Raw genomic sequence first — 23,472 nt, forward strand, 5'->3', positions numbered from 1 at the left:
CTGGGACATATAAGGCACCCTACATCAGCCAGCGTGGTGTAGTGGTTAGGGAGCTGGACCAGGAGCTGAGAGACCCAGGTTCAATTCCTCAGTCTGTTGTGACAGCTCACTTACATGACCTTGGGCTGGTCTGTCTCTCTCTCATTCTCTCTCAGCCTAATCTGGTGATGGTTAGGATAAAATGGAGGAGGGGGGAGAACCAAGTTGTAAGCCACTTGGGGGACCCCATTGGGGAGAAAAATGGGGTATAAATATCTAAATATGCCTGTGGAAGAATGAACAGAGGCCACAGTGAGAAAAATCCTGCAGGAGGTGACCCCAATGTGTGCCTCTCAGCACATGACAAGAGATACGCTGAGGTCCTTCTTGTTTGGCGTTCCCTCTGTGGTTATCTGTGTTGCTCATTTGTCCTTTCCTCATTGCAGGTTCAGCCGTCAGGCAACGAGGAATGGAGCAAAATCCCAGCTGAACAGCCATGAAGCCAAGGTGAAAGGACCAGAGCCTGTGATTAGCCAGATCATTGACAAACTGAAACACATCAACCAGGTAAGTGACAGTAAGGCTGCTGGCTTGAAATAAAGGACCACCGAGGAGGGGCTGGGCTTCCATTTACTGGGCTCAAACGGGGTTCCACTTAGTGGGTTCTGTGTGTACCTGGTTGGGGACTATAACATTCCTAACTATTTAGTAATGCTTTGTCATACTTGCCTCCTGAATCGATCAATTGTGTTGCCAGGCTCTTGTTCAATGTTTTCTGTTAGTAAAAGTTTTCACGAATATACATTAGAGATGTGATTTAAAAAAGAAATAGCACCTTGGCAGCTATCTGGCAGAAATGTGGGATGCAAATATTTCAAAGAATAAATATTACATGCCATCAAAATTATCCAGGTTTTCCAAGGACTCTAGAACCCCAGTTCCCAAGCCAAGGGATGGACTGCTAATTAAAAACTGCCCATATTGAGTGTAGTAGGGATGGTGTGGGGCCATGGTTGGCTGCACCTGAGCCTAGGCATGAAAGCTGTACTGCGATATGGCAGAAACACTCTAAAGATCTTCTAGTCTATTATTGGAGCTGCTGACTGGCGCTTTGTTCAGAAGGTGCATCTCTCTCTCTTTTTGGTATGTGTGTGTGTTAGTGGAGTATACTGATATTTTTCTATTGTCTATATTACCATTTTATGACCTGATGTGTTATGTTATGGCCTATGGCTAAGACAATAAACTTATACTACTGAGTGTGTTAGTGTGCGTGTATGTGTGTGCCTGGAAGTCATAACTGACTTCTGGTGAGGGCTTGGATGTTGAGAGAAGTGGCTTGCTATTGCCTACCTCTGCATCCCCGCCCTGGTATTCTTTGGAGGTTTCCCATCCAAGAACATGCCAGGGTCAGCCCTGTTTAGCTACTGAGATCTGACGCGATCAGGCTTGCCTGGGCTACCAAGGCCAGGGCTGGAGGGTGCATCTCTGTTGATCAGACAAGGACACTAAGCAACAGTGAGCAGACTTTTCAGACTGCAGGCCACATCTGGGGGTCTGCCTGCTTTTGAAGCTTCCAGATTAGATGTAAGCTCTTCCTGTTTCCATCACCACGAAACAGGGTCAGTGTCCAGCTTGAAGCCCTCAAATGTAGGTAGAGACCCAGAAGGTGCTCCTTCTGCTGCTCTTAGTTATCCTCACCCCTCTGTTTAACAATCTTCTGAGAATGCCGATCACTAGCCATTTCAGATGGGCTGATGCTTTCAAGAAGTTATTAAGCAGTATGAGGGCTAGATGAAAAGGTCTTGTGGGCTTGGATGCATATCTTCCAGGGCATAACTTTCCTGTCTCCAGTTTAAGCCCAGATTGCTTGTGTATCCTTGTCTTCAGGCACAAAGTGGGTGCTTAGAGCAGGGGTGTCAAACATATAGCCCACGGACCAGATCCGGCCCCTGCACTGTTCCTATCCAGCTTGCGAGCAACTGGCTCTCTGCTGTTTCCTGCTTCCTGTTCCTTCTTCCTGTTTCCTGCATCGCAGATCCTTTTGCCCAGTCTCTCCAATTTCCTGCTTCACAGAGGAGAGAAAGAAAGCCAAACTTCTCTTCCCTTGATTGGCTGAGGGCTCCTCCTCCTCTGGGGAGGGAGGGGGAAGGAAAGAGCCAGAGAGAGAGAAAAAATGGAGTCCCATGGCACTTTTAAGACCAACAATGTTTTATTCCAAGTATAACTTTTGTGTGCAAGCACACTTCTTCAGAAAAAGGGAGGGGGGAAGAGCCAGAGAGAAAAAGTCCTGTGGAATCTTTAAGACAAACAACATTTTATTCCAGGTATAAGCTTGTGTGTGTGTGTGCACACTTCTTCAGAGGGAGGAAGGGGGAGTGAAAGAGCCACAGAGAGATCCCCCTTTCCAGTTCGAGGGAGTCCCATGGTACTTGTAGAGATCCCCCTTTCCAGTTCTAATGGAGGGGGGGAACCTAACAGCACGGCTTGCATTCTTTATTAGTGGAAGGAAGCAAGAGTCCACTAGCACCTTAATGACTAACAAAATTAGCAGCAGGGTAGGAGCTTTCGAGAGTCACTGCTCACTTCTTAAGAAACAGCTAGAATGTGGGTCCATCTGTCCTTATATCTTGGAGGGTGAAGTGATTTCAGATGCCAAATGACAATAGCAGAGATTGGTAATGAGAGAAGAAACCTAGGTCTCAGTTCAATCCAGGAGGCTGCATTATCTTGAGCTTCATTGCAATTCAGCAGTCTCTCTTTCTAATCTCCCTTTGAAATTCCTTTGTAGGAGAACTGCTACTCTTAGGTCAGTAACTGAATGTCCTGGAAGGTTAAAATGTCCCCCCACTAGTTTTCAAATGTTGTGGTTTCTAATAGTGATAGAAAGACTAAGAGTCCAGTAGCATCTTAAAGACTAACAAAATTTGTGGTAGGGCATGTACTTTCATGAGTCCCTGCTTACTTCTTCAGACTTATTTCCATTTATTCTTTGCATCTTCCTGAACTAAATCCTCATGTACCAAACTGAGACCTATGTTTCCTGTCTCTCAGCTGATTTCAGGGTTTTTTCTTTTTTATGTATGGATGGGTACATTCATGCACGTGTGTACTTGTTGGGTGATAATGAGATATTGAAAAAATGGTATTTAGCAGAGATAAGATGGTCCAGCAGAGCCAGAGTAAAATAATTCAGACTCAGAGTCCATGTGTGATTAAAATATAAAGTTTTTACTAAATTCTAATGGGAAGGGTAACGGGGATGAAAATAACAACAGAGCAAAATCTACTACATCCTTACTCTACAAAGACAAAACTAGAAGAGAGAGATTATGACCACTCTTCTTCTTTCTCAGAACACCAAACAAAGACGGGAAGAGAAGCCATAAAATGGTAATACACCTTGACACTTTAGTCCCAATCAAATTCCTAGATCAGGGAGAAAATTCCCAGGCATTCTATATCTAAAGAACATTGGTTACATGAGAAACATGTGACTTCCTGTGAGTAACATAAACAAACATTTAACTCAAATTCAAATTCACCCAGGCACTCAATCACAGGCAAAACAATGCCCCTTCCACTTCCTCTCAATTACAGGCAATCCCAGTCAAACAGTGCCCGTTCCTCTCCCACACTCAATCAGCCAGGACTCTGCAAGAACTCTAAGTGCTTCCACACACTGCTAAACACAGTTTTCCCACAAAATATCCTTAGCTGAATTCTCTCAGCTGAAAGCAAGTAAAAGAAACCCACTCACCTCTCTCACAGCTCTCTCTCCTGCTCCTGCTCAGAGCTCAGCTGGGTCTCCTCTGCCTCTGGCAAGGTGCTTCCTTAAATAGAGGCCTCCCCCAGCAGAGGTCAGGCAGCAGCTATTCAAATTCACCCAGGCACTCAATCACAGGCAAAACAATGCCCCTTCCACTTCCTCTCAATTACAGTCAATCCCAGTCAAACAATGCCCCTTCCTCCCTCAATCAGCCAGGACTTTGCAACAACTCTAAGTGCTTCCACACACTGCAAAACACAGTTTTCCCACACAATATCCTCAGCTGAATCCTCTCAGCTGAAAGCAAGTTAAAAAAAACCACTCACCCCTCTAGCAGCTCTCTCTCCTGCTGCTGCTCAGAGCTCAGCTGGGTCTCCTATTGGTAACGTTTTACTACGGCTTGGCTTTGTGTGATTGGGACTTTTGCTCGGACTCTTTTGATCTCTCTGGCTTGACTCTTGGACTGGACTATAAACTTTCCCTCTCTGCCTTGCCCCACTGGCCCTGTCGTGACACGTCGACTCAAAAAGGTGCAGGCAGCGGTGGGACTTTGCTACTATTCGGCTTCCCCCTCCCACTGACTTCTCCTTTCTTTTAGGGCTTTTAGGGCTCACGTTTTCATTAGGTGTATTAGCCATGGAAACATGCCTTCGCGTCTGCTCTTAGGAAAAGATCGGCCACAGATTATGCTCCTTGAAACTCTGAACTCTCTAGACCTGCCGTGGGATCAGACTCTCATTTCTCACCATCAAAAGCACCTAATCCACGTTCCCGACGCTTTGTGCAAGGTTCATTGCCACAGAATGGAAAGTGCAGCGAGTTTGCTCCCAGTGAGGATAAGGAAGCCCGGGACACCTAATTGATGGCAGGGTTGCCTTCGAAGTGACGCAGGGCGCCCCTCTCCCCCCATCAAATCCAGCAGTCTGTATCTTTCGGAGGCTGGAGGTCACCACTCACCGGGGAGTTTCAATACAGGCGGCCGAAGTCCCAGGCCTGCATAAACCACTCCCCGCCCAGCAGAAATCTCACCTTCGGCCTCTCCAATGGTGTGAAGGCAGCGCTCAAGATCAGGAAGGCGTGGGGGGGGCTGCCTGGCTGGCGCTAACCTTCCCCTTCAAATGCGAGGGAAAGGAGCGGGGTTGGCTGCCTCCCGCCATGGATGGGGGGATCGTGCCAGAAGCAGGCCCCCTGAGAAAAACACTCCCCCCCCCCAGCAAAACGTTGTTAGCTACAGGGCTGCACACATCTGACCCCACTTCAACCCAACTGCACTAAATAAATTGAATAGTTTTAAGTTATGTTAATTCTTTGTAGAATTGGAAACATCTAGGCAATCTTTAAATAATTTATTTATTCATACTGGTGAAATCTTTAGCAACCTAATTAGTGCAGGCACCTTAAGAGGCCATCCAATGGATTTGCCAGTATATGGGTAATCCCTCTCCAGTTCCAAGCACAGAGTGATAAGCAAGCTGTTCCTCACGCATCATTCTCCATATAACAAAGTTGTGCCAAGAGATGCTGGACATCAAGGGCCTTTCCCCAGCATCAGCCAGCATGAAGTTTCAGACACTGACCAAGACCCACAAGAATTCTCTCCCCAGGAATCTGGATTGGACAATAAGTGTCCAGCTCAGTCAACTCAAGTTCAGTTTTTGCATGAGGTTGATTTGAGGTGGGGTGTTTATATGTTTTGAGGACTCTGTCTTGATTTTTATGTGCAGAGAAGTTCTTCATGGCAAGGCAGAAGAAGGTGGAGACCAATGTTCCCTCTAAGCTGTGGAGTCTTGTGAGCAAAAGTTCTACTTTGTGAGCTACTGGCATTAAAGTTGTGAGCAAGCAATTTGGCTACTGCATAAATCAGTTTGCTCTGGAGCCCTCCTTCCTGAGCGAAGACAAAAATGTGTCAGCTGGAGACTAAAAAACTGTGAGCTAGCTCACACTAACTCAGCTTAGAGGGAACACTGGTGGAGACTGGAAGACATAAAATGGAAGATGATGTGGCAGTTGGCTAGGCCTGGGGTGGGTGGGAAGCCCTGTATTTAGATGAGGCTTATTTCAAAATAATTATGCTTTTTATTTCTTTGGCTGGGATCTCCCCTTCTAAACTGTAGGGTTTCTTGTGTTTTGACAATGTATCTAATTCTAGGCAACACATTTCAAATGCAATACCTCTTCGACTGGACCAGTTTCTGGGGTGGGGGGGAGAAAAGAGGGAAAGGCAGAACTGAAATGCTTGCGACTGTGGGCATATGTGGCTGCCACATGCACACTTAGCATAATTTGCAATTCATAAGTTGTCTTCCAAGTAAGACTCTGAAAAAGAAATCAAACTGGGCATCCATTAGCAAGCTGAAGGGGTTTGGGAAGGGAAACGCATTTTCATCCCAAGGTTTAGCTGCAACCAATGTGTGGAAATATTTCAAGTTTACTGTATCTTGACAGATTTTTGGGATGTATGTGAACCAATTTATAACTTACTTTGGAGCATCAGTGTGGCGCTGCTGTTTTTTTAAGAAAGCATATTGCGTATTCTTCAGCCAGAAACCTAACCATCTCAGATGCTCTTGGGAGAAGTGGGGGAAGGAGTTGCGTGGGAATCGGAAATCTGGCAGTGTGTTTGTACAAGCCTCTGAGAAACTGATATATCTCCCATTTGAGTCCAGCAGCACCTTCAAGACTAATTTTATTAATGAAGCATAAGCTTCCATAAGCCTTTGCCTGCTTGCTCAGGAATGGGGGGGGGGAGGGGACTGTTAACAGCAAGCAACTGAAGGCACTTTGCTGAAGCTGCTGGTCTCTGTGAAACTAGGTGGGGCTGTGTGTATTCTAGACCCACTGGCAGTTAGGGAATCATAGTGGCTCTGCCAGCTCCAGAAAGGGGTGGGGGATAGTCAATATTCCTCTAGAGAGGCTCCCCAAAGTGGCAGAGCTTGAAAGAAAAAGAGAATCATATGATGATTTAACTCTCCCCCCTCCCAAATTCATCCTCATTAGCAATTTTAACTCCCCCCCCTCACTTGGATCAGACTGGACATAGATCCAGATGGGGGAGGTGTCCTTTGTATGGGGAAGATTTGCCAGGCAATTCTGATGAGTATTGGAAGGGTTAACTATGCCTCTCTTCTCCTGCCTCCATCCTTATTTCTAGAGTTGGAACAGGCCTTATAGTAGAGGTTTGTACTAGGTAGACTGAATGCAGGAAACCCAAAGCTAGAACATCCCTTTCAAATGTCTGTGGACCTGTGCAGTCTTGGTCTCTTCTCTGTAGCTTCTTCAGTTAGCTGTACATATGTTGGCTATGATTAGTTCTACCCTTTGAAGCATAACCCTTTTGGAAAATCTGCCCTCATGTTTTTGCTAATGGTATACTATGTTTGTGCATGTGCATGTATCTCCCATCAGGAAGGGCAAACTTTAAGGATGCCTCCCAGCCAGTAGGGATGGGCACAAAGTGCATTTTTGCGGGTCACTTCATGGTTTGTGGCTGAACTGTGAACCAAACCATGAACTTAGGGGCCAGTTCATGAACTGAACCGGTTCATGTTGGTTCGTAAGCCATTTAAAGTTTAAGCATCTGCTTTTCTTCTCCCTGTGAAAAGTGGTGGAAAGTAGAAAGCGGGAGTTTAAATGGTTCCAAGCCATTTAAACCAAACAGCTGAGCAGCGGGGGCTCAGAGGCATTTCACCCCCTGCTTTCCGCTCACTGCGAAAAAACTCAGTGAGCAGAAAGCTCAGGGTGAAATGGCTTGGACCTATTTAAACCCCTGCTTTCTGCTCCCAGTGGTTTAAATGGTTCTGAGCTGTTTTTCATGAAAAGAAGAAAGCAGGGGTTTAAATGGCTCAGAGCCATGTAAACTCCTGTTTTCTGCTCTTCACGAACTGCATCAAAAGTCATGGAAGTTCATGCCGGCTTTTCAGTTCGCGAACATCGCTTTATGAACCACGAACCGGCCAGAATTCATTACTAACTTTTAATTCATGAACTGGTTTGTGCCCATCCCTACCAGCCAGTATTTGACTTGACAGGACTGGAATTTTATCCAGTCCTGAATAAAACTTGGATGATCCTGAGAAGGAAACTAGAGCCAAGCTTTGTTGTGCTCTTAGAGCCCATGTGCATTGTTTCATAGCATATCACAACCAATACACCCAGGCATTGTGAGGGGAAGAGAGACGGGAGTTATTGCTTAACCTCCCACTGGGGATCATCTCTCAGGTACTGCTGCTGCTGCATCCATAGGGTCTTAAGCAAGCTGCCTCAGGGCATCAGATCCCAAATCACATCTAGACAGCCTCTGTCTTTTGCCAGTATGTTTTTTAAAAAGAAAGCTGCCCTTTCACTCTTTGCAGGGGAGATAAATCCAGCTCCACACTCAGGTTCCCAGTTTTATTTTACCGTAGGTGCTGGGATTTTAATCAGCCAACCATGGCAGCAATTTAGACTAGGGTAAGCACGCCTTTATCTAGGTCTTCAGCCCTTCAAATGGAGGACGTGCATAGACCACTTAAATCAGTGATTCTCAAACTTCCTAATGCCGTGACCCTTTAATACAGTTCCTCATGTTGTGGTGACCCCCAACCATAAAATTATTTTCGTTGCTACTTCATAACTGTAATTTTGCTACTGTTATGAATCGTAATGTAAATATCTGATATGCAGGATGTATTTTCATTGTTACAAATTGGGAGCCCTATTCTAAGACCATCGAAAATTTGTTTTTTCTGATGGTCTTAGGTGACCCCTGTGAAAGGGTCATTCGACCCCCAAATGGGTCGCGACCCACAGGTTGAGAACCGCTGACTTAAATGATCCTGAGGCACTGCCCTTTTTGGAGATGTTATGGTCTTGAGGGAGAGAAAGGGCATTCAAGGTGGGAGGATCTAACAGGTAGCAATTTCACAACAACATCAGTTTAATGCAGAACCATGGTATCTGTTTTTTGGGGCAACTGTGTTCAGTTCTCTTTATGTTAAAGCTCATTGTTGCTGCCATTATATTTGGACAGGCTCATTCACAAGGCAGTGCCACCCAGGCAGGAGTGTCTTGTGCAATTGTTACCCCACACAATTTGCTCTGGGGCTACCCTTTAAGAGAGGCAGTCGGAGTCAAATGCAGCCGGTTGGTCTTCGGCCATCTCCTTCTCTGAGAGTGAAAACACAGTTGTGTCCTCCAGTGCATGAATACATTTGCCCAGTTCGTGATCTTGAAGTCAGAAATCTTTCCCACTGATTATTCAAACTTCTAGCTGCTCAAGGCAAGATACAGTCTTTGCAGTGGGTATCCATCTTCCAACTGCAGGTTTTAGGATTTTAGCTGTTAATCCCATACTTTTACTTCTCCATAATTTTCTAGATTCATTTAGGATGCATCAGTGTTGAGAGTTTTACTTCTAATACGAATAAATGCTAGGTTGTGACATTTACCCCTGTAAGCAGCCATCTCTACAGTTTGAATTGTATAGTTGGGGTGCTCACCAGACTTTGAGCCAAACTGGGCAGTGTGGGTAACCATACTTGTTCACATGAATGCACTGTAAACACATATGGAATGCAGCTTGGGTACAGCAATGGGGAGACCTAACTTTAAAACGAAAGTGTGTTGGGTAAGTCTCCTTGTGCACCCTTAATCCTCCCCCTGCATTCTCATTTTAGGTTCTCTTCTCCACAGTGTGGTTAATCCCCAATTCTCTGTGCTAAACTAAGAGAAGTCACTGAGGCAAAGGGGGGGGGGAGTTGTCAGCTCCCACTGGAGTACTTTTTCATGTAAAGGTTGGAGCCATCTCACACCCCACTTTATGTGAACAGGGCAGGCATATGACAAGAAGTAGGCTTACCCTCTCTGACCCTTTAAATTGACATGGGTTTTGGCAAGATGCCAGAGGGCTAAGAAGCAACAGCATAGTCAGAACCTAGAAGCGGGGTACTCTCTGTACCTGGTGCATCAGTGAGAGCACATGTGATTAGTCACGGCCACTTGACACGAGAGCTCTGAGTGTTGGAACACTGGTCTGTTGTTGAAAATACTTATACCCCACAAAGTTGGTCCTATCGTGAAATCTTAAACAAAAATAGTACGCCAGCACCTCACCCCATGTCTGTAAAACAGCATTCCTATAGACAAGAGTGAGATCAGTGGTGGGTGGGGGGAGTAAATCAAACACCAGTCATGTAATCCAAAGACCTGAAATATTTTCTTCTCCTAATAGATAAAAGGAAAGAGTCAGATTAACCCCCCCACACACACACACACAAAATTCCAGAATCTGTGCTGCCACCAAAAGAGACGTGTCATGAAAATATTAGAGCCGTTCTACTGGATCAAACTAAAGGTCCATCTATTTTATTTATCTATTTTATCCCACCCTCCCCACAAGCAGGCTCAGGGCAGGTTCCATCAGTCTCAATACACAATACAATTTAAAAACAGTTTAAAACAACAATATAAAACAACATAACTAGTTTGGCATCGTGTTTCTCAGTAGTGGGCAAGCAGATACTCCTGGAGGGCCTGCAGGCAGGGCACAGAGGCCAAAGCCTACTCCTCATGTCCTTCACAAACTGGTATTCAAAGGCATACTGCGTCTCTGCATGGGGGCTCCATTTAGGTATCCAGTTTAGGAGCCATTGAGGGTCTTGTGTGTGTAAAGTGCCGTCAAATTGAAGCTGACTTATGGCAACTCCATAGAGCTTTCATGGCAAGTAATTAAGCAGAGGTGGTTTGCCCTTTCCTTCCTCTGCAAAGTTTTTCTTGGTGGTCTTCCATCCAAGTACCAACCCTGCTCAGCTTCTGAGATCTGATGAGATCGGGCTATACTATACCATTCCACATCCCTTGATGGATTTCTGGTCTGCTTTTGAAAGCCACCTTAACTAGGTGTTGCTGCTACATCACATGGCAGCGAGTTCCAAAAGTTGTATGTTTATATAAATCATTTTGTCTCTGTCTGTCTTGCATCTACTGCCCATCACCTTCCCTGGGTGCCAGAAATTCTAGTATTTTGAAAGAGGGAGAATAAGTTCTCTCCTCACTTTCTTTGCACTGTGCATAGTTTCACATATGCCTCTATCAACGTGCCTTTCCCCCTCCCCAAGGTCATATTGCCATCCCCTGATCCTCCGATAGTGGCACATAAAGTGGTTGATCTTCAGGTCCAGGTAGGTTCATGATATGGAAGGTGATCCTTCAGCTTACTGTAGGATGAGCCTCAGAATGCTGCTGCTGTCAGATTTAAAAGGCACCTTCACAGTCCAGTTAAGAGAGCCTGATGAATGGCTCAGAGAAGCAGGTCAGGTCTTAATTCGAGAGCTGATTTTCCCAACAATGATACATGTCATCTAACAAAAGGGGAAAGTTGTCTGATAGTGCAGCAATAATTCTTTGGGTCTGCCCTTTTTGGATGACATTATTAAACCGCCTGTGACAAATGGGACATAAGAAACCTCCCCGCTGCTAGGATCCACCAAGTGCTGTCATTATTTCTCTCAATCTGTGTATCAGGGAGACTTGTATGTGTATATGTGGGAGAATTAACGTGATGACTGTATTTGGGCAAGTAACAGGGATTTTCCTTATTTTAACGACTCACAGTTCAGGCTTGGTATTTAAAGACTAGCTCCATAATCCTTTTTATTTTTTTGCAACTCAGGAGTTCTTTGTTAGCTTTGCTTAACGCACCGTCGTAAATACGCTCTTGCAGATTTGCACTCCATATGGAAGGAGCAATTACTGCAGTATTGCTGGGACGGTTAAATCAGAAGTGTGACAGACTGCGGCTGCTTCGATATAATTAAGTCTGAACATACCGTGCCTCTTTTTTTTATTATTACAAAAAGTCTTTCCCGTTCCATTTGACATTTGGAAGAAGACTGAATGTTTCATACTCTCTCTATGCAGTGCCTACAAACATTTCTGACTGCTTTTCCTGGCCTTGTGAAGGATTCAGAAAGAGCATGGTTGTGATGGAACTAGAGCTAGTTTTGTGTGCTGTGATTCTTTTAAGAGGCATAGAATTTGGGAAATGGGTCCAAAATGTTCTCACTTCAAGGGGGGGGGGAATGTCAGGCCTTGTTCAAGGTATTTTGTTGCCCCGAGAAAGGTAACTTATCCCCATCTGGGCCTGTGACATGCCGGCCAGGTCCATGTCAAGCAGGTTGCCAAAATTCAGTTTCCTGAGAATCTCTGACTTCATTGTTAAAAAAGCAAAACCAAGCTGTTAGCCAGTTAACTGCAAACTATAATTGAAATGCAGTTTGCGATGCCTGCAGGGTTCTCAGAAGCCAGAGACCTGGTGGTGAATAAGATTTCCAAAGGGGGGGGGGAGACAGTGAGACTTCCGTACTCCCATGTTGCCTGTCCTGTCCCCTCCCGTTCTCATGGGCAGACATGAATGACAAAAAACAAGATGAGTTTTTGCAAAATTGCATAATTAGTATTTTGTATGGAGGCTGCTGAATATTCTACAGCAAAAAATAACTTGGCTGTGGAAAATGCTTTAAAACACACACAAACAGTGTACATGGGTACAGTGAGGCTCAAATGAAGGAAATTTCTTGGAGCTGTTGCAACCACTGGGATGGTAGTGGCCCACCTTACATGGTTGTTTTATAAGGCACCTGGAAGCCAAAAAGCCAGGTCATTTCCCCAGAGACGCCTTCTGTCTGCTCTCCAACATAACCCCTCATCCCAAAACACATCTCAGTCATTTTTCTCCCAAGCTGAGACCTGAGTAAAGGGCTCTTTGACTTCCTTTTGCCCCAGACTGAAATCAAAAGAGGCTTTGGTAGAGTCATTGCTGTACTTTGAGTGCTCTCTGTCGTGCACAGGCCATGAATGGGGGTGGGGGGAGTAGCTGAGAGGCCTGAAGGAAAGGCTGTGCCCGTGCCTTTCGGTTGACTATAGGGAATGGTGGATTAACAAGCTTTTTGTGTTGGTCTAAGAGTGAGTTGGTGATGAAGCCAAAGCCGGCTGGTCCTTTGGCCCTTGTTCCATTGAAAATACAGCCCATGTTTTTTAAAAAGTCGCTAACCAGGATTGTAAAGAACGTGAAATGGTATGCCATTTGCGGCTGCTGTGTAGCGATCTGACAATTGCAGCTGCTGTTGGTATGAGGGCCGAGTGGGGGCAGTCTAGAGTATGGGAAGGCTTTGATATTCTCTCTCCTCTTGGGGTAGGTTTTAAACTCGGGCGTCTCATTCATGAGTCGGCTTTGTTAGCAGCTTGCAAACATCCTCCTCTGTATCTGGAAGGGCTGTAAATCAAAAGGACTAAACTTGGCACGTGCTTATGCCAAATTTGGAATGAGATGCACAGTTGTGGTTTTGGTACACACACTGCTGAGCTTGAGAGGGGGGAGATTTCAGGCACTGTAGTCCAGGCAAAAATAATGCAAGGAGCTGGTGGATAATTTATGAAGGTAAAAGTAGCCAGACAACTGGAGCAGGAGCTTGGAAGAAAGGCAGTGGAAGGGGGATCTCTGGGGAGCAGGCAAAGGGGAAAGCGCTAGGTGGACGGAGTCCAATAAGCTGCTTGAATGAGCCTCGTTCTTTTTATCGCAGACCAATTTGACCCAAAAGTCTTTGGATGCAGGGAGGGCTCTAACTTTGGACATTGGCTCCATTTTTAAAAGCCTGCAAAATGCTAAGTGGGGGGGGGGGATCACTATGCATGGGTAATGACGGGGTTTGGCCATGGAAGAATGCTCGAAATTTTTCTCGGCTAAAAGAAGCTCTAAAGTCTGCGGCCAGGAAACGATGCAGGCTGTTCCCAGATTTACTCATAGACTGTGGTAGCGATTTTTGTTTTTGTGCTCAGTGTCTTTTCCCCAGAGCATATGCCTCTCCCTGTTAAGATGGGGTTGGCTCTCTCAGACAATAATGACGACTTTGCGGGTGGCCAGCATGCTGACAGGACGGGTGTCTGCAGTGCAGATGTCAACAACTGTGCCGTTCCCTGTGGTGGTGGTGGTGGTGGTAGCACTGTTGGGACTGGAGTCCTATGAACAGCCACAGTCTTGCCAAATTGGTGCCAGCAGTTTCTTCCTTGCTGTGAATAATGGGTATCCTCTTCTTGTTTTCATTTCTGGGTTTATGGCAGCTATCGGAGCTGTCATCTGGAAGAGGTCTTGGAGAAACTGTCTCGTTGGCTTGCATCCTTGATCATTGCTGAAGTTTCCTCCCTTTTTTGAGAAATGGGAGTTGCCTTGCTGGGATCAGACCAAAGGTATCTGTAGCCCAGCATTCCCCCCCCCCCGAGCAAGTCGGTTGAGCCTGGGACACTCACAAGCAGGGCATGAAGGTGAATGATGTGTAGCTATCCTCTGCTCCCCACAGTAAGATAATGTCTCTGAACATGGAGCCGTTGATGGGGGACATTTCATGGTAATGAGTTTTGTTACGTACTAAGAAGCACTCTCTTCTCTGACTGTTCTTTTGCTCTCTACACTTTGGCCAGGCTGCAGCATCTGTACTGTTGGCCTCAGCAAAATTATACTTGACAGCTCCTGTAATGGGTCCCTTCTCTCCCACCCCAGCCCAAGAATTGAGCTTAACCACTACAGCCCTATTGTAGGTTTCACTATAAATGAAATGGCTGTGTACCGAGTGAAACCACTTGTCCACCTACCCCACAGTTGTCTGCTCTGATGGGGGAAAGCTTTCTGGAGTCTCAGGCAAAGGAGGGAGGGTCCTTCTCAGCCCCTCCTATCAGAGATCCTTTAACTGTAGATTCCAAGGATCGATCTTGTGACGTTCTTCATGCAAAGTCAATGTTCTGCCACTGAGCCTGAGCTCATCTGGAGAGGTAAGTTTATCCACCAGAAATAGTGCTCCCCCTCCCCTTTTTGTGGTATTTGCTCCTGAGGGGAAATCCATCAAATCTGGGGCATCTTTAGAAGAGCATTGAAATCACAGGAGTTCAACTTCTTTGGCTCCCTCAAAACTTAGAGTCACCCAGTTCAGCTGACATTGTTGGAAGGTTCAGGACAAGAGAAAAAAAGGAAGTAGTTTATTCTATAATGTAGCTGGGACATAGACCACCTTCCAAGATAACACTGTAAGGTGTGTAATTACAGTGTTGGTAGATATCTTTGCAAAATGAAGGGCTGTCTGTAACATGGTATGGAATAGACCTGAGGCTCAGTTGTTGAATGAAGAACAGATTTGTTCCTGGAGCTCGTGGTAGTCCTTTTCTTTGTGTTTTGTATTCGGTTCCTTTGTCATCCCATCGGTGCACCAAAATAAGCCACAAATAGCATTAATACAGAAGGGGGGGGGCAGAAAGCGTAAACTCAGAACAGTTGAAAGAACAGCATTGCCAGGAAAATGGTGTGTGCCTTCTCACATAGGCACCCTCTGAATCGCCACTTCTGTGCTTTTTGGCATGTGAAAGGGAGGCTTTAGCCACTGAATGAAAAAAGCATTGGAGATCAAATAATAATCCCTTTTGAAGTGCTAGTAAAAAAAGTTAACTAGCTTATGCATCATTCATTGTTTCACAAACTCACATCAGCGGTGAGCAAGGAGAGTTAGGAGTCCTGATCCAGTTAGCTGTTGGTTGTTGCTTATAGAAATTTGAAGACTTAGAGGAGGCTGGTGTGTAGCCAAGGAAACACACACACAGTCACTGCCTCTCTCTCCCGCCTATCCCTCCCCGACACTTCTCAGCTTCTGATATGGCTATTCCTCAAAGTATGATCTGACTACAATGATCCATGCTGTGATCCTCGTCCAGGTTAGATTATTATATGCTTTACATAGGGCTATCTTTGAAAGTGGTCCAGAAAATTCAGTTCATTCAAAACGCAGCGGCTAGGCGGCTGTCAGGGGGTTGGATTCAGGGATCATATCAACCCTGTGCTGAAAGAACTGCACTGGATGCCCATCTGTTTGCCGGCACAATTCAGAGTGCTGGCTCTTACCTTTTAAGGCATTAAAAGTGGCTTGGAGCCAGAGCACGTGAAGGACTGCCTCCTCCCATAGTGTCACACCCACCAGTTAAGATGTTCCTCACAAGCCCTGCTCTCTGTGCCCTCAGAGCCATGTTGTTTGGTGACCAGAGATTTTTTTTGGGGGGGAGGTGCTTCAGTGTCTGTGGAATTCCTTCCCCTTGGTAGTTGCTTGACATCTGCTCTTTTAGGCATCAGGCCAAAACATTTCTTTTTGCCAAGGCTTTTAATTAATGGCTTGATCTTTTGAAACTTGTAATAGTCTGTTTTCTAGCTTGAGAACCATTTTGAGATTCATTTGCAGCTACCAAATGTTTTATGATGTTCTGGCTGGGTTTTTTTTTAAAGTGCTGTTTTTAATAGTGCCTTAAATTCTGATAATTTTTATGATTTTTATTATATTACTCTGTAATCCACCTTGAGCAACATCTCTGGGGAGGTAGCATATTAATTTTCCAAATAAATAAGCTCTATAGGCCTTCAGTTCAGTGTCATGAATGACTACTGAGCTCTGCCATGGACTAGCCTTGAGATGCCTTTTAGGCTTGTTACAAATTCCATAGGGGTAGCCTTTCGCAGCAAAACCAGTAAGGAGTCTTGTGGCACTTTAAAGGCTCTCAGATTGACTTGAGCACAAATTTTGTGAGCTGGAGGCCCTTCATCCAAAGGCATACATTGACTCCATAGCCCCATAGAGATATGTGGATATGATGGGGGGAGGTGTGAACAGCAAGGTCAAAAGGCCATGAAATATAAGAGGAATTATCTGTGACATTTCTGCACAAATCTCAAAAGAATGCAAAAATCAACTTGTGCATTTGATGAAGGTGGGTTTCACAATAATTTCTGCTAAGCAAACCCGTTATTTTTCAAGCATCAAACCAAGGAACCCATTAAACCAAACCAAGGAAGCTATTAAACCAAGGAACCCAGACTAATCTGAAAGTTTATTGAGGTCTCTTCAATCAGGTAATGGATGCCAAGCGTCTCTGCTAAGCAAACCCGTTATTTTTCAAGCACCAAACCAAGGAACCCTTTAAACCAAACCAAGGAAGCTATTAAAACAAGGAACCCAGACTAATCTGAAAGCATATTGAGGTCTCTTCCATCAGGTAGTGGACGCCAAGCGTCCCCAAAAGGCAGCTGGCTTGCTGTTTCTGATCTAATCCACCAGTGCTCAGGTGTGAGGTTCATTCTGTGGTATGCGCTTGATAAATGCAGAGCAATGGAGAGGCCAGGAAATGTTTGACTGGCAGCTGCTAATGTGGTCTTGATCCATACTACAGTGTGTTGGGGCTAGGGTTGCCAATGTCCAGGTTGCACCTGGGGATCTCACACTATTATAGTTGATCTCCAGACTACCAATATCAGTTCCCTTGGAGAAAATGGCTGCTTCGGAGGATGGACTCTATGGCATTATACAACACTGTGGTCCCTTCCATCCATAAAACCCACCCTCCCCAGGCTCCACCCCCAATATCTCCAGATATTTCCCAACTCAGAGCTGGAAACTGTAGTTGGGACCAGGCTGTAGGTGGGAAGCTCCATTGCAAACTAGACTTGAATGGCATTTTCTCCAACTGAATTTAGTGTTTTAAGCTGAGGCTTGAAGAGCAACAAGAAAGATCCAATGACTGCTTTGACCAGGCAGAGGCCAAATGCCAAGCTCCCAGTGTGTGGTACCATGCCAATCCAGAGGCTTTATGCTGCCTGCCAAAGCTGTACGTCTTTTCTAGTGCATGTGATGCCTATCACATTTTGAATGCATGCATCACCTATGCCAAGGGAAAGAACCGAGCAAAAATGATCCTGTGTCCCACAGGGCTGCCCTTGTGAGGCCCACTTACCCAGTACATCTGCATTATCTAATTGGCTCTAATTTAATAATGTTTTCCCTTAATTAACATGTAAATTAGTTGTAAATCTTCACAAGTCCCACCGAGCTGTTGATAATTGGATGTCATCTTTCCAAAAGGAGGAGTTCTGGGATCAGGAGGACTAGAGGAGGGTGGGGGCTGGAAAGTGATCCAGTGTGGGGTCTCTCTCCACTGCCCCTCATCCTTGTTTCCTTAGAGTTAGCAGATCTGACCCCTGCTCTGTAGATACAAAATTTGTATTGTCATAAAATTTCATTTAATTACTGTGGAATGACCGTTTGGTTGCATCAATTTCCAGGCCTACCCTTCAAATCCCCCTCCCCCAATTTTACGGTACTTTGGCAAATTGTCTTATTGCTTCAGAAGTCCGTTGCTGCTGGGAAACTGCAAATTTGTGTTTAATCAACACCTCCTCACCTTCCTAGGGTTTCAAAGGAGACAATTGTCTCTTTGAGGAAATGTTCCAACACATCTACAGGACTTTGTGTGCGGGTAGCCTGGACTATGGGGGGAGGGGTGTAATGTATCCGCCATTACCACGTGCGCGACCGTTGGGCCATGCGGTCAAGCACAAGCCCAGGGCTTCGCTCCTGCAGAACAATAGCGGAGCGGATCCTAGCCCGCACCAACCAGAGGGCCAGGTCCGCGGCCGAGAGCCAATGGGACTCTCGGCCACTGTAAATAACCTATAGGGTCACTAGGGGGTGTGTTTTGGTGGTGGGTTTCTGAGCATATATACCGGCCTGCGTGCCGGGGTTCCTTGTCTTGTTCTTCACTAATAAAGTACTCTTTGCTGAATCACTCCACGTTTCCGAGTACTTTTCAGGAGTCTTGTGAGCAAAAATTCTACTTTGTGAGCTACTGGCATTAAAGTTGTGAGCGAGCGATTTGGCTGCTGCATAAATTAGTTTGCTCTGGAGCCCTCCTTCCTGAGCTGAGACAAAAATGTGTGAGCCGGAGGCTAAAAAACTGTGAGCTAGCTCACACTAACTCAGCTTAGAGGGAACACTGGTCACAAGGCAGCTCATGACATCATTCTCCCCTCCTTTGTTTTATCCTCACAACTTACATCCCTATGACGTAGTTTGGGCTTGAGGGTAAGTGGCCCAAGGTCACCTAGTGTGCTTCCATGGCAGAATGGGAATTCAAATCTAGGTCTTCCAGATTCAACACTGCAACCAACACACCATATTGGATTGTTTTCCCAATTGTCTTTGGTCCCAGAGGGGAACACTGCTTGGTTGGCTACGGGATGCTACCTGTAGCCTTGGTAACACACAGATTTCCCCAGATAGCATCCCTGGAACTGTTTCAGGTTGGGAAGAAGTCTCTTCTCTACACATGCCATGGTCCTGATCAGTGTTCCCTCTAAGCTGAGTTAGTGTGAGCTAGCTCACAGTTTTTTAGCCTCCATACGGGTGCAATGCAACACCATAGTTCCACAGTAAAGGCACACAGTGCAATAAAAACACAATAAAACATTTAAAAACAGTTAAATACAGTGGGCGACGCCCAAGGATCCCGCGTGACTGACACCCTCTCTCCCTATTGCACATACCCTTGAGTCAAAAAGGGAAGATGCTGTGGCCCCGGTGTTCATTGGCCAATCAGCCTCATCCAGCAGTGCTGCTGTGCAGGCCCCTGTTGGTGGTAGTAGTGGCGGCGGCGGCTCCTATTCAAAAGCCTGGCGGAAGAGCTCCGTCTTACAGGCCCTGCGGAACTGTAACAGGTCCCGCAGGGCCCTGATCTCCTCCGGGAGCTCGTTCCACCAGATAGGAGCTGCATCGAAAAGGACCTGGCCCTCGTGGCAGCAAGCCTGGCCTCTTTAGGGCCCGGGGTCATAAGACGATGTTGAGACCCCGACCGAAGTGCTCTTTGGGACCTGTGTGGGGAAAGGCGGTCCCTCAGGTATGCCGGACTCCACAGCTCAGAGAGAGCATTGGTCCTGATCCAGATTGGTCACCTCATGCTGCATGGGAACTGAGAAGAATCCTGAATATATGTCTTAACTGTTACAGCAGACACAGGGTGGGAATGCCAGACCAAAACTGTGTAGTCTGTATTGGTTCACTAGCTAGATGATAGCAAAGCACTACAGATGCAAAAGCAACGGTAGCGTGGTATTGCTGCTTATTGTAGTAATGATCAAGTAATGATTACTTGTTGGTTATTTATTGTAGTAATGATCAAGTAATGATTACTTGTTGGTTATTTATTGTAGTAATGATCAAGTTTTTGAGTTCACCAGAACTTTTTGCTTTGCACTCAGATTTCTGAAAACATAAGGGAGGGGGCAAGCTTAGAATATATGTTTCTAGGCATGGTGAAAATGTTTTAATTAAGTGATACCACTCATTGTAGAAAGAGAGATTGAGGGTGGCACCAGAGGCTAACAGTGACAGATCCATGGTTTCTCTTCTTTAGAAAACATTTAAAAACTAGCAGTTGTTTGGATAGGTCTCTAGCACTTTAGAGTTGATGTGGTATAGAGGTTGGTATGTTGGGCTAACATTGGGGAGACCAAGGTTCAGCCATGAAGAGCACTACTTTGCAAGGTGGTTGTTCTGAGGATAAAATGGAGGGGGAGGAGACCATGCAAGCCATACCCTCCTTGGAAGAACAGTAGGGGAAACTTTATGGTAAAAACTGGAAGTTCTTACTGTAGAATTTATGGTGATTCCTAGAGTTACCCTTTGTCACCTCCGGGTAGCTCTAGGAATCACCAGGAACTCTGTGGTAACAACTTCCTGTAAGTCTACTATACCTTGTTTTTCTTTTTAACTTTTCTCCCAGGATGATCCACCCCCCTCCCCCAGGTCTGGCCAGGTAGTTCCTGCCTGCTGACCAGATGAGCATCGGTGGACAATGCCTGCAATTACCTGGAGGTTTCCCACCATAAGTGGGCAAATGGAAACCCTACTTATGACCCTAAACTCAGGGTTTATTAAGGAGCTTCTAAGCAAAAGTGAGATGGTCCAGTGTGCCAGCTTTCCCCTTGCACACCGTTTGAATTCCCTTGCAATTCTGGCTATTGTTTTAGCTGCAGACTTATTATCAACCCTTTCCAATCTCGATGCTTGATCTTAGGCCAAAGGCTTATGGAAAAAAATGTAAAGAATTTCGGCACAGCCCTTGGAACATTTTTTTATTAAATTCTTTCAGTCATGCAGACTAAATTAAAGGGGAACTATGCACACCAGAAAAGTATAAATATTAATTCAGACTTTGCCTTGCCAGACTCCTGAGGGAACCTTTTCATGTGCAAGAAATCTTCTGTGCTTATCTTAACAACTGAGGTCACAATTTGCTGGGGTTTGTGTGTTTTTAAATTTTTATTTTATTGTTTTGCTTTTTAAAAATGCCCTTAAAAGGGCAAAGCAGTCAGCTTTCATTATTAACATCTAGGGCCGTGTGTATGGCAAACCAAGACCCCTGCTCAGCAGCTGCATTCCACATAGGAGCCTGTGGGGAGGGGGCACCAGCCCAAGAACTTACATCACTGTTGCCACTGTCCTACCAAAATGGCCTTCTGCCCTTTCCCTTGCTCCCCTCTGCCTTTACTTCTGGTGCTGATGATTGCAGAGGGGCTGCGCTGCGCCTCGGGGCCAGATTTGACCGAGGAACTGCTAATTGTGGACCCCTAAAGTCTGGTTTTGAATACAAGAAAATTAGCCTTTTGGATTTTGAGTAGATAAGAAAGCTTACCTGCACCTAAAGAAAAACCCAGTGCTACTGCCTTTCTAGGGCACTGCTGCACAGACAGAGGATGGCATATTTGCATATTCCTATACACAGTACTCACCAGGGTTGCCAGATCCCCCCTGGCCACTGGTGGGGGATGAGGGAGTAGAGTTGCCAGATCCTGGTTGGGAAACTCCTGGAGATTTGGGGAAGGAGCCTGGGGAGGACAGGGACCTCGGTGGGGTACAGTGCCATAAAGTCCACCCTCCAAAGCATCCATTTTCTCCAGGGGAACTAATGTCCGTAGTCTGGAGATGAGCTGTAATTCCGGGGGATCCCCAGGCCCCACCTGAAGGCTGGCATCCTTATTACACACACAACCTTGGTTTCTAGGAAAAACTAGTGTGATAGAATTCTGATTTAGGATGAAGTTAACATGTTACTTTCCTATTGGCTTTTTTTACATGGGGGAAGTGTTCAAGTCAGATTGCTACACACACACACACACAGTCTATAGCAGTGGTGGCAAACCTGAGGCGGCACTCAGAGTCCTCTCTGTGGGCATGCGTGCCATCGTGCCATCGCCCCAGCCAGGCCTAGACCGTCATTAAAGTGTGGAATTCTCTGCCAAATAATTTTAAGTAAATGAAAGCATTTGGGATTGCTTTCCTTACTTTGTTTGGATCACCTTAAATTAATGTATGAGTTGTTTTTTCTAAAGTAAAATTCAGGTTAAATTGCCGTGTTGGCACTTTGCGATAAATAAGTGGGTTTTGGGTTGCAGTTTGGGCACTCGGTCTCTAAAAGGTTCACCGTCACTGGTCTATAGTATTACTGCTGCAGCAAGAAAGGGTTGTGATTAGAGCATTGAACTCGGATGTGGGAGATCCAGGTTGCAATCCCCACTCTTACCAAGAAGCTCCCTGGGTGGCCCTGAGCCAGTCGTTCTGTCTCAGCCTCTCTTATCTCACAGGGTTGTTGGGAGGGCAGAATGGAGGAGGGAAGAACCACACGAGTGCCCTGAGTGCCTTGTGGGAAGGGTGGGACAAAAATGTGACTGATAGATGTGTGTCATATGCAAATGTACCGAGTTCAGTGCACGTATTTGATTTTTGTGATTGCTATTTCCGTCATCCCGGTTTGGCAGAGAGGTGAGCTCTTGCAACTGGATAAATCATCATTAAGTTTAAAACCTGCTTGTTGTTACATACTCCTTGCTGATTATTGGCCTGTATATTTTTCCTCCCACAACGTGGGAGTGAGCAGCAATGTCAGGGGTAGTACTTAGCGACAGCAGCTATTTAAAGGCAGGGAAACCACTATATGTAATTTGGGGGGAAGAGAAAACGGTCATAATTGTTAGTTAATAGGAAGTTGGCGTGGCTTGCGGCTCTAACTCTTACAGAAGTGAAAACGTTGAAATATGGTTGTCAAACTGCCCAGGGGGAATAGAACACTTCAGCAGAAAAACATGTCCCCCCAGAAGCCATAGGTGATGTGCAGATGCTAGACATCCGGAGACTTGGAGTTAGTTTGACAAGACTGCCATGGCCTGTGGTGCATATATTTTCTCTGTCTCTCTGTCCCACCCCCACCCTCCTGCTGCCATACTCTCTAGGCAAACATGCCTCAAAACCCGGCAAAGCCTAGTTGGCTGGATACTCAAAAATAATAAAGCTAATCTTACCCGAATATTTGTCATAATTTTTATCCTGTCATAATTTTTATCATTTGATCTTTGTACCAACCTTGTGGGAGAAGTTGAGCAGAGAGAGAGGGAGTGGTCAAAAGCCACTCAGTGAGCTTTAAGGCTCAGTGGAGATTTGAACCCGAGCGTTTCTGGTTCTAATCCAGCACTCTAACTGCTTGAGAAGGGATGCCTCAGTTTTGGGTGCTGAGTTGGTTGTCACTCAATATCATGTCTAAGTTTCCAGCCAACCCAACTGCAAGCTCTGTAGGACTGGCTTTTGCTCAGGAAAACATTGCATTGGGTAAGTGAGAAAATGCTACAGATGCATCTCTTATTTTGCCTCTCGTGACTTGAAAGGCTGTGTTTTTAATGGAGCTGTTTTGGTCAGCTCCAAAGAATCAAGGGTAGCTCAAATCAAGTCACTTTATGGTTAACTGACCTAGTGATCAGTTCATAGACTAATCAAATTAATGTACCACAATATGGGTGAGTTCAGTTACTGACTGGTGGGCCTTGGGTTCCATTGTTAGAT

The 23,472-nt window shown here is 45.6% G+C and overlaps 1 protein-coding gene across 1 annotated transcript in view; it reads left to right on the top strand.

The window, feature by feature from the left end:
• Positions 1–425: 425 nt before the first annotated feature.
• GPC4 (glypican 4) overlaps positions 426–23,472 on the top strand; it is a gene marked incomplete at its 5' end in the record, with an annotated part of 188,319 nt that continues 165,272 nt past the window's right edge. The window contains one exon of the mRNA XM_015429628.1: positions 426–546. Coding sequence (XP_015285114.1) covers positions 426–546 — 121 coding nt within the window. The remainder of the gene's footprint in view (positions 547–23,472) is intronic.

The sequence above is a fragment of the Gekko japonicus genome, unplaced genomic scaffold, assembly GCF_001447785.1.
Source record: "Gekko japonicus isolate JY-2015 unplaced genomic scaffold, Gekko_japonicus_V1.1 scaffold560, whole genome shotgun sequence".
NCBI lineage: Eukaryota > Metazoa > Chordata > Lepidosauria > Squamata > Gekkonidae > Gekko > Gekko japonicus.